An 11,553-nucleotide genomic window follows, 5' to 3' on the forward strand; every position below is an offset into this window, starting at 1 on the left:
AGAGGTTGCAGTGAGCCAAAATTGCGTCACTGCACTCCAGCCCAATGACAAAGCAAGACTCTGTCTCAAAAAAAAAAAAAAAAATTTTTGGAGGGCTGGAGGACTACTTGAACCCAGGAGTTAGAGGCTGCAGAGAACTGTGGTCACACTACTGCACTCCAGCCTGGGTGATGCAACACAGTGAGACCCTGTCTCTAAAAAATAATAATAATAATTAATTAAAAGTTTATTAGTCTTACCTGCAGCAGGATGACAGCCCCCCCTTCTTTTTTGAGACAGGGCCTTGCTCTGCTGCCTAGGCTGGAGTGCAGTGGCACAATCACAGCTCACTCCAGCCTCAACCTCCCAGGCTCATTTGATCCCCCTACCTCAGCTTCCCAAGTAGCGGGGATCACAGGTGGGTGCTACCAAGCCCAGCTAACTTTTTGTTGAGTTGGGGTTTCACCATATGGCCCATGCTGGTGTCAAACTCCTGGACTCAAGTTACCCACCTGCCTCAACCTCCCAAAGTGCTGAGATTGCAGGCACGAGCCACGGTGCCTGGCCAATAGTCCCTTTTTTGAGGCAGCTAAGTTCAGAGGGTCAGTGAGAAGTGCCTGACTTATGGATGTGCAGTTTTAACATGTTGTGTTATCTGTCCACCTGTAAACTGAAAAATAACTGGAAGATTCGTGAGATGTTTAGAACTTTTTGGTTGTTATTGGAGTTTGGCTTCTTCATAGAAATAAGCTAAGAACAACATTTCTTCAAGGAGATTCATTTTATTATGAATCATTGTGCAAAGAACATAAACTAAATTGTAAGCTCTTCTAGGGCAACACCCAAATATCCTACTAATTTTGAATTCTGTACTCTAGTTCAAAGTGATGATAAAGGAATGACTTTTTATAAAACGTATCATAGCTCATATATGCAAAGGAGTTTTATCCTTTCAGTTAAGTCCTTGTCTTATCAGAGTTGCATCTCTTACAACATTTTTGGAAGTTCTCTCTTAAAATTTTGTTTCATGTGAGTGAGAGGCAGGTGTCAGCACCAAAAAGGTATTAGGTCCACTTCACTCTATTCCACCTGGTTAGACCACACTCATAATGGCCAGTCAGTTATGAGACTGTAAACAAAATAATATTGACTAGCTTAGAACAAGTTCAGAAGAACTTGCCCTGAATGATGAAGGGACTTGAAACTAAGTCATAGTCAAAGAAGAGTTGACAGAACTGAGGCTACAATCTGGAGACCAGAGGATTCCTAGGGGCATGATCACTGCCTTCAGGTTTGTGAATGGCCATCTTACTTGCATAGTCTGGCCTTGGGGGAATAGACCTAGGATGAATGAGTGGAAGTCTCAGAGAAAACAGAGAATTTGGCTCAAGATCAATAAGAATTTCTTATCAGCTGGTACTATCAAAGTTGGGTGGGTTGTCCCAGGTTTCATGAACTCCCTGTCACAAGAGCTGTTCATTGAGTGGCCACATGGCCTCTTGGAGGAGAAGTCATAGAGAATAGACAGATACTGGATGGGTGGTTAGAGCAAGATAGTTCACTATTGAGACCGCTTCCAAACCTTGGCATGTTAATTATCCCAGTAATCTGAACCTTTCTCTTTAATCCTGAAATCTTAGGTGGAAAATCTTTCCTGTGCTTCTTACAAGGCAGCAATGTAATTTGACTGAGTCAAGACTCAGTCTGAGGGACTTCATGACTGAGGAACATGTTATAAAGGGACATCAGTTTCTGTATTTCGCCACTAAATGGCCTCAAGTTGATGGACTTGTTGTGACTCCTTTTTGCAGTTTTCAGAGCCCTTCCTTTTGAGACAGGGTCTCCTCTGTCACCCAGGCTGGAGTGCAGTGGTGCAATCACAGCTCATTGCAGCCTTGACATGTCCCAGGCTCAAGTGATTGTCCAACTTCAGCCTCCAGAGTAGCTGGGACTACAGGCACACACCAGCACACCCTGTTAATTTTTTTTTTTTTTTTTTTTTTTTGTAGAGACAGGGTCTCCCTATGTTGCCCAGGCTGGTCTTGAACTCCTGGGCTCAAGCAGTCCTCTGGCCTTAGCCTCAAAGTCTTGTGTGAGCCACTGCACCTGGCCCCTTTCTTTTAATTGGGCTGTCTGTTCTCACACCTTAATGCCACTTGTTGCAGTGGTGCACCTGTCTTGAATCTTGTCTACCTTTTCTCTTGATGCTGCCTTTTGGCAATGAGCTGGAAGTTCCAGACATCCAGAATTGGGTCTTACTGAGTTAGGGCTCAGAATGGGCTCTGATTGATTCAACGTCTTGGGCCTTTTGATGTCCACTGCAGCTGCAGATGTGCCTCTTTTGCTTATTTCCCTCTTGGTTCTAAGTGGTAGTGAGTGGAGGACTGTGGGTAAGTGACCCCCCAAAAGTAAGATATTGTCACATAAGCTCTTGAGACAGTTAACTCATTATCTGCAGTTTCTTCCATTCCACAATAGCGTACTTATTTTTAAAGCTGTATTACATTGAGAATATACTCATGGATAATTTTTATAAGAAAAAGATTTAACTGTATTTACAGAAGGTGACATTTCAAAAGGCCTGGGAGTACTCTGTCAAGACTGCACGCTTGCCAATCCAGGAACACATGGTCAGAAACCAGAATGGGAAAAACTATCATTCAGAGATCCTGGCCATCAATCAAGGTACTTCTTACACGGCCCCCATCCAGCATGTGTGAGTTCTGGTGCTGCTGCTTTGCACTGTGTTTAAGTGGCCTTTGAGTCAGTCTCCTCTGTGACTAATGTGCTTGGACTTTATTGCATGCACTTCGTGACACATATTCTGGCCACCAAGAGGCATTCTTTGTTTTCTTCCTTGTCACCAACTATGTTAAAGACAGTTGAAATTGTCCTCTTGGCCAGGCGCAGTGGCTCACGCCTTTAATCCTAGCACTTTGGGAGGCTGAGGTGGGCGGATCACCTGAGGTTAGGAGTTTGAAACCAGCCTGGCCAACATGGTGAAATCCCATCTCTACTAAAATACAAAAATTAGTCAGGCATGGTGGCACGCGCCTGTAATCCCAGCTACTTGGGAGGCTGAGGCAGGAGAACTGCTTGAACCTGGGAGGTGGAGGTTGCAGTGAGCCGAGATAACACCACTGCACTCCAGCCTGGGTGACAGAGTGATACTCTGTCTCAAAAACAAAAACAAAAACAAAAAAAGCTGGGTGCGGTGGCTGATGCCTGTAATCCCAGCACTTTGGGAGGCTGAGGCAGGCGGATCACCTGAGGTTGGGAGGTCGAGACCAGCCTGATCAATGTGGAGAAACCCCGTTTCTACTAAAAATACAGAATTAGCCAGATGTAATGGCACATGCCTGTAATCCCAGCTACTTGGGAGGCTGAGGCAGGAGAAGTGCTTGAACCTGGGAGGCAGAGGTTGTGGTGAGCTGAGATCGTGCCATTGCACTCCAGCCTGAGCAACAAAAGAAAGAGAGAGAGAGAGGGAAGGGGTGGGAGGGAGAGAGAGAGACAGTAAGAAGAAGAAGGAGGATGAGGAGGAGGAGAAGGAGACGAAGAAAAGAAATTGTCCCCTTGACCTAGAATGCCCTGCTTTTAACCTCTCACTGACCATTGAATTCCTGTTTGATCTTCAGGGTTCAGTTCAGGAACATCTTGGCTTCCTTCCCCATCCCAGGCCATGGCAGGGCCCTTCTGTGTTCCCATTTTACTGTGTTCCTTTCTGTTACTCCCTACAGGCCTGTATCTTTCAGAGTAGGTTGTGGTCCTTGAGAGTAAGCAGAGCTTGTATCCTTGCCCCTCTCCCCGCAGGACCTTAGTACCACATATGGTGCAGAATAGGTTCAATGAAATATTACAGAACATCCTTTTCATTTCATTTACTCGTCCTTTTTTTCCTCTGTGTGGTCACTGTGTTTTCTGTTTACTCTCTAACAGTGTTTGATATCCTGTCGACTTACTTAGAGACTCGCAACTGGCCTGAAGCATTGAAGAAAGGAGTTACTTCAGGAAAAGGCTATGTTCTTCGGAACTCAGTGGAATGATGGGCCTAAGATTGCAGGTGCGTGGCCAGGCGTGGTGGCTCACGCCTTAATGCCAACACTTTGGTAGACCGAGGTGGGCAGATCACCTGAGGTCAGGAGTTCAAGACCAGCATGGCCAACATGGTGAAACCTGTCTCTACTGGAAATACAAAAATTAGCCAGGTGTGATGGCATGCACCTGTAGTCCCAGCTACTTGGGAGGCTGAAGTGGGAGAATCACTTGAACTCGGGAGGTGGAGGTTGTAGTGAGCCGAGATTTCGCCACTACATTCCAGCCTGGGTGACAAGAGTGACAGAGCAAGACTCCATTTCAAAAAAAAAAAAAAAAAAAAATTGCAGCTGCAGGAGTGAGGTGCTGGAGTTACTTTGACCAAAGAGCAGGGCAGAGGGTGGCAGTGGCACATAATTGCCTTTGCATGACATCTCAGAGCTTCACAGTAAGCTAATGTCCGGGACCACATTTAATGTTTTTTAATTTCCCATAGTGCCTGGCTCACAGGAAGTGCCCAGATAAGTAATAAAAAGTTAATGTGGTGAGCGCAGTGGCTCATGCCTGTAATCCCAGCACTTTGGGAGGCTAAGGCGGGCAGATCACAAGGTCAGGAGTTCCAGACCAGCCTGGCCAATATGGTGAAATTACCCTGTCTCTACTAAAAATGCAAAAATTAGCTGGGCATGGTAGCGCATGCCTGTAGTCTTAGCTACTCGGGAGGCTGAGGCAGGAGAATCACTTGAACCTGCGAGGTGGAGGTTGCAGTGAGCTGAGATCGTGCCGCTGCACTGCAGCCTGGGCGACAGAGCAAGACTCTGTCTCAAGAAGGAAAAAAAATTTTATGTAACAAGGAATTAGCCTCAAAACCACATGGGTTTGGATGTGCTAATTGAACTGTTGTGTATCTATTTGTGAGAGACCTCTTGAAATTGTTTAAATGGTTATATCAAGAGTTTAATATTCACTAAACTGGCATCATAAAATTGGATGACTTTCTCCAGCCTTGTCTGATCATGCTCATCGTCTCCCAGCTCTGTAATAAGCTTTGCAGGATCCAGCCTGTTCTGACCTATCCCTACTGAGTCCCCATAGCATTTTGTTCCCTCCTGTGGCTCTTACCCTGTGGACTATGTACATGGAGGACTTCTCTTCCTAATGGCAGGATCCTAACAGGACAGATCTGTGTACCTATCTTTCTATCCTCTCTGAGCCTGGTACCAACTAGATTCTTCATATATATTTGTAACAGATTAAATTGTAAAGCAAACACAGTATTGATAAAAGTCTGTCTTGAAAATGGCTAGAAAGTGTTACATTTTGACACATAAGCATGTTAGATAACCTGCTTATTACACAAATCTCATGTTCCTTATGTCCCAGTTGGACATATTTGCTTCAGTTACTCTGACAGTTTGGGTTAGGTAACTTGCTAGTTAAGCAGCTAGCAAATTCAGGAAATGCATTCAATAACTCAAAAGAACCAAAAGATTACTTCTCTGCTCTGTCCCCTCTCCTTCACAATTTAATTCCTAAGGAACTGTGATCACCTAATAAATTACACCAGTATCTTTATTTAAAAACTGGCCAGACAGTTCATCATAAAAGATATGCGACCAACCTAAGTACCCATCAACCAATGAATGGATAAAATGTGGTGTGTGTGTATATATATATCCTATGGAATATTACTCAGCTATAAAAAAGAACCAAGTGTCTTTTGCAGCAACTTGGATAGTATTAGAAGCTGTTCTTAGTGAAGTAACTCAAGAATGGAAAACCAAATACCAAATGTTCTCACTTGTAAGTGGGAGCTAAGCTACAGGTAAGCACACAGAGTGGTGTAAGACACTGGAGACCCAGAAGGGGAAAGGGGAAGGATAAAAAAAATGACATATTGGGTACAATATATAGTACTTTGGTGACTGGTACACCTCAGACTTCACCACTATACAATTCATCCACGTAACCCAAAACCACTTGTAGCCCTAAAAGCTATTGAAGTAAAAAAACTGCTCAGTCCTCAGAAAACGTCATTAGGAACACATAAAACTCCTTGGTCTTTACAACATATAAACAATGAGTTCTATAATCTCTTTCATCCAAAAAGGACTTTCTATGGATAGGCTTCAGGGGATCTGTATCTCACATATTCTCAAAGAGGTCTAGAAACCAAGAATCACTGATGTGGATCGCCCGGCAGTCTTTTTACCTTTAAAGGTTTATGGTTAATATACTAAATAGCATAGAAGAGTTTTCTATGCTTAGCTCCTAGGAAATGATTTTAGCAAAATAAGACTTGGCCAGATTCAGAAATCCTCATTATTTATATAATAATAAACTATATCAAAATATATCAAATATACTACATCAAAAATATCCTATAACATGAAATATGTGACTAATGAATTTTTAATGGAAGTTGTGAAATGTATCATGCTGTTTGAAGTAGACAAAAGTATATTACAAAGTAGTATATAAGCTATAATATAATTTCAATTTGATGAACATACAGAGAATGTAGGCCAAGTTAAATTCTGTGCCTCCGTTTCAGTTATGAGGATAAGTGTCTTCTGCAGTTAGTAAGAATAAAGGAGTTAATCCATGCAAAACACAACACTTGGTAAATGGAAAACACACAGTATTTCATTGTTATATACTCACTCCCTGCATAATGGGACTACAGGTGACATTTTGCTGCTTTATACTTTTCATGTAGTCTGCATTTCCTCTGGTGAAGCTGGCTTACTATTATAATCAGAAAATTATTTTACTGCTGACTTCCAGTTAATTATGGAAGCTGTAGCAATACTAAGGGAGTTAACTCCAAATAAACCATAATACTGTTTTTTAGTAAACTTTATTGTACAGAAACAAAAAATATGATTTTGCAATGATTTTCTCTCTAAAGCGTGGGTGAAAACCGGTAACTTACTTATAAAAATACTTTAGGACTCTGATAATACATACATTCCCACCTTATCTTCTGAGTATTTAAACGGGGAGAGGTTCACCTGAAAAAAGTATTCCCCAGGAAACCCATAGTTTTTTGCATCAACTGACCTGTAAAAAAGTCCACCTATATCAACTTTCTGCCAATCTGGAGAAGATCTGTTTTCTTTGATCTGACGTCATGTGTTCACAAGCTTCTAAAATGTTTGCCAAAATTAAAGTCTGCTGGATGGTTTTTGCCTTAACCCATATTCTTCCATTCATTCCAAATACTATCTCCAGTGGATAGAGTTTTCCCACTTCCTGTATGATTTCACAGTCTGGAGCTAATAGCCTAGTGGGAAGAGAAAAGGAAATGAAATTTAATAAAGCGGCGAAAGTGTGTCCGGAGTCTCCTTTAGAATGTGATTCCTTTTCTGAGCAGTTCTCCATAGTTTTTCAACAAGAACAAGGCACATGATGACATTTGCTGCCTCCTTCCAAGAAACTTTACAATGTTCAAAGGTATATCAGAGATCACAGAGGTGGGCTATCCCTTACGAAGAAGTCAAACTCTCTAGGTTACCAACTTTGCAAAAAATGTAAAAGTCATTCCACTAGATTGTTAGAGCACTTTAATTCTAGACTGAGAATCATAACTTTTTTTGTTACCTACAGTGCTGAAAGACACTTTAAACTTACTTTCCTGACCATATTATTCTCTTGCATTAAATTCAGTACTTGGAGAGGAACATGGGCTCTTTCAAACCATAAGGGTGGTGCTTGGTTAATAACATGTTTCTTGGTTAATAGCATGCTTCTCTGATGTCCAAACTTAAATTCTCCAGATCTTTAGGATATGTAGCAAGGAGAGGCATACAAGATAGCTCTGAACTTCATGGGCTCTAGGAGTAAAGCCCCTGAATATGGCATAGCTTTGGGTAGGTAAATTTCTAACCACCAAAAGAGAATCTGCCTCAGTGGGAACTATTAAACTTACCAGGACCAAGTGTCAGAAGCCTTCTGTGAATGGCTACATAACCTTGAACATCACGATCTAAGCTACGTGTAACCCCCATAATTAGAAAAATTTGATAATTCTGTACAACTGCAGACTGCATCTATATTCAAGTGACTCAGAACAGGGGAAAGGCCAGTTTTCACATTTGGGCTGAGTCAACTAAGGAACAGGCCTGGGAGGGAAGACATGAATACAGAGTAAGAGCTTAAAGCATGAAGTATTAGCCCACCAGAAGCTACACAGCCAAACACATCTGAATTTGATATGTTTCCAAGAAGATAGGATTAAATTCATAAGTTTCCAAATGTGTTACAATGGATATTGATTTTTAACTTTGAGGAGAAATTTAAATGTTACAAATAATCTGAATCCTGGAGATTAACCAACTTTCCAAGAATGTATAATTATAAAAGAAGGCAGGCAAGGCAGCAGACATCAGGACTTACTTTCTAATTAAGCCCAGAGTCACTTTAAAAAGCAGACCATCCTGTCCAATGACACCCATTCCATTGGCTCGTCCACAGCTGTCAATACAGACCATCTCTGGTTCCATGTCTTTATTAGCAACCACAAATTGGCCATAGATGAGATCTCCAACCTACAATGATATTAAAAACCAGTTCATTTCCTCTCAGCAAACCACTCTACAGGTGCTGCTATTGGTTCTTTCTCACAGGCATCAATGCCAGCCACCTACAGTTCTGTGGCTAAGGGACTGACTGTACTACAGGATTCCCACAGTCACTTTGAAGTTGAGTCTTGGGGAAAAAAAGGAACACATGTATCATTCCCTTTCACCAACCAGGAAATCACAGACGAGGAGCCATCTCAAGGCCAGAGAACACCTCTAGGATTGCACTGTCCAATATGGTAGGTAGCCAATTGTTTAAACTTACATTTAAATTAATTAAAATTAGATATTTAAAATTAATTTCCTGAGTTGCATTAGCCACATTTTAAGTGCTCAACAGCTAGTGGCTACCATACTAATCAGTGCAGATACAAAACAGCATCACTGTAGAAAGTTATGTTAGGTGGCACTACCCTAGAGAATTACAGATTTACAGAGAGAGGAACTCTGGCATGCAAATTATTCAAAGCAAAGCAAAACAATAATTCACTGACACTTCTCCCTGCAACATTTACTTAAAAACCTCATAGAGCTAAACTTCAAAGGGATGAAACTGAGGAAATGGAGAGTGAACTCAATTCTGTTCACTCAACAAAACATATTAAGTACCCACTGTTTGTTGGTGATTATGTAAACTAGAGAGGAACAAAACATTCTCTGCTTTTCAGAAGCATTTGGTCTTGGAGGGCAGTGGGGAGGTACATATAAACAAACCTCAGTCGAGGCTAAATCCAGTAAGTGCTAGAGCAAAAATATGAGAAAAGTCACAACTGGGGATGGCTTTACAGAGGTGGTCCTGTTTAGCCTAGGTCTCAAAGGATGAGAATGTGTTCCACAGGCTGTGAAGGGATAGTGCAATCAAGACAAAGGGAACAGCATGTGCAAAGGAATAAGGGCAGGAAATTGAGTCTAATGGCGTTTGGTGTGATTTGAGTATGGCTGTATGAAGGATATAATTAGGGATGAGGAAAGACACCTGGAGTGTAATGCCAAGGAATTCTGTGGATTTTGGAGAATCTTGTTTTTCCTTTTCGAGAAAGTAACCGTGTTAGGATGTCAGCTCTCAAAACCCTGGATGGTGAGGTAAAAGCGTGGAGGCAAGGATTAATGAAGAAGTGACTGAGACCAGTCAAGAGGGAACTAAAGCCTGAATTTGCAAAGTGGAGATAAAGGGATGGACATGCCAAAAATCAGAGACAGACTCAAATAGGATAAAATAGGATTAAGCAAATAAATTTGCATGAGAAGTAAATGAGAACAGGCAAAGAAATCACTAAATTTCGGGCTGGATAGACAAGAAGCGTGTGGCTATGCTACCTGAAAAGCCCAACCTGAAAACCTAAGGTAACAGTATTACTCCTCTATCAGCTCCTAGGACCTACAGCCAGGAGGGATGGATAGCTGATCATGTCAATTTGCACCACCTGTCCCTCCTCTAAGCCTACAGCTGACATCCTTGTCCCAAGGATATGGACATAACAAATAATGGTGATGACAGATACAACCTTTCAACTCAGTAGAAATGAAACATCCCAAGAACAAATGTAGCCAATGTAAAATAACTTGTAAATGTTAAAAAAAAAAAAAAAATTTGTGGCTCTGATCCTGCAGCATCTGAAGAAACTCTTGGAGCCTGGGGCAATTATATACATGCTGAAAGATCTAGGTCATGCTTTGGAGACAATTCAGGTAGCCTTCTGGATATCTGAGTGTTCTAGGGAATGGATGTTTCTTACTTTGAAACCAAAGGCTCCCATAATTACCTGCACATTTGGTCTGTTTCTTTTAGTTGCACCTTCAAATGACAAGTAAGACAAAGAAGCTGGCTCACTCCCTCCAACATCAACTTTGAATATATCTCCAGATTTAGCTGTCACTATGCCAATCACATGGTCTCCTTTCACTGGAACATACTACAAAAGGAAATAGAATGAGAAAACAGCCATAAATGACAAGATATCATTGGAAGATACCTTCAGCAAGTCCTTCGTGGTTACTTTATTGTCATTAAAGAGGAAGAAATCTGATCATATGCCACTTTCGGTAAAAAAAAAAAAAATCATAAAGTGTCAGGTGTGCAGCTTCTGGTAGTCTGTTAATTGAGTCCAAACCCCATTATCTCTTCGGCACCCCAACCAGTAAGTCCCTAGCTTTGTGGCATAAGTTCAGTGGCAAAGGAATCCTTACAAAACAAGGAAGCCCATTCCATAAACAATTTTTTCTATACGAAGTTCTTACCTTTCTAGGAGAAATTAACTCCCTATGACATCCACTCATTGAGCCTGGTCCTGCCCTCTGAGACTTCAATGGGCAAGCCTGCTGCTCCCTGACGTTTGGGGTTTTGAAGACTATAATCATGACTCACGGTCTCCAAACGTTTTTCCCTCCTGGTCACCCTTCTCAGGCTATGTTCCTATTGTTCACGGTCCCTCTAAAGGACATGCAGAAGTGGGCACAAGACTACGGTGGCTCTAGGTTTGCCTGAACAACAGAGGGCCTCAGGATCCCATCCCTTCTTCTTTTGGGAGGTCTTCTCAAACCAGGGCTATCACTCTCACGGCCGCACCACCCCTCCAGAGTCCTAGCTCACCCGCTTCTGCTGCGAGTCCACCCAGTAAACACCGCCGCCGCTGCCACTGCCAGGCTCCTTGTGACGGAGGCGGCCGCACTTGGTGACCAGCAGGCGGTCCCCACAGCGCCGCAAGCCCGGGCCGCATACAACGCGCACCCGCGAGCGCGCTCCAGCATTCAGGCTCAACGGTCGCTCCCCGGCACCGCCAGGGCCTTCCGCGTCCTCCTGCTCCGGCAGGAGCAGCTCCTCACCCGGGAGCACCACCTGACCTAGTACTGTGCGTGCAGCGCGCGCCCTGCTGCCCGCGAGATATTCAGCCGCAACAGACACAGGTCCGGCCATCGCGGGCGCCACCAAACACCGTTTCCGGTACCCTCCTTCCGC

The 11,553-nt window shown here is 42.8% G+C and overlaps 2 protein-coding genes across 9 annotated transcripts in view; one reads left to right on the forward strand and one right to left on the reverse strand.

Annotated features, from left to right (window-relative positions):
* Positions 1-5,288, forward strand: part of TRMT10B (tRNA methyltransferase 10 homolog B (S. cerevisiae)) — a 24,472-nt gene extending 19,184 nt beyond the window's left edge. For 4 of the 6 annotated variants that reach the window (XM_011939457.1, XM_011939456.1, XM_011939452.1 and 1 more), the window contains 2 exons: positions 2,541-2,664; positions 3,946-5,288. In XM_011939457.1, the coding sequence (XP_011794847.1) occupies positions 2,541-2,664; positions 3,946-4,025 (204 nt within the window). In that variant the 3' untranslated portion in view covers positions 4,026-5,288. Of the gene's footprint in view, positions 1-2,540; positions 2,665-3,918 lie in introns of all 6 variants that reach the window. The other 2 variants (XM_011939455.1, XM_011939451.1) reach the window with 1 other exon arrangement.
* The window catches only part of EXOSC3 (exosome component 3), an 18,250-nt gene extending 6,697 nt beyond the window's left edge, over positions 1-11,553 (reverse strand). Inside the window, exons 1-4 of one of the 3 annotated variants that reach the window (XM_011939449.1) lie at positions 11,188-11,553; positions 10,361-10,510; positions 8,413-8,564; positions 7,078-7,300 (exon numbers count right to left, since the gene is read on the reverse strand). In XM_011939449.1, coding sequence (XP_011794839.1) covers positions 7,099-7,300; positions 8,413-8,564; positions 10,361-10,510; positions 11,188-11,511 — 828 coding nt within the window. In that variant the 5' untranslated portion in view covers positions 11,512-11,553 and the 3' untranslated portion in view covers positions 7,078-7,098. Of the gene's footprint in view, positions 1-6,855; positions 7,301-8,412; positions 8,565-10,360; positions 10,511-11,187 lie in introns of those variants that run through there. The other 2 variants (XM_011939448.1, XM_011939450.1) reach the window with 2 other exon arrangements.

This window comes from Colobus angolensis, unplaced genomic scaffold, assembly GCF_000951035.1.
Source record: "Colobus angolensis palliatus isolate OR3802 unplaced genomic scaffold, Cang.pa_1.0 Scaffold181, whole genome shotgun sequence".
In the NCBI taxonomy this organism is placed as follows: domain Eukaryota; kingdom Metazoa; phylum Chordata; class Mammalia; order Primates; family Cercopithecidae; genus Colobus; species Colobus angolensis.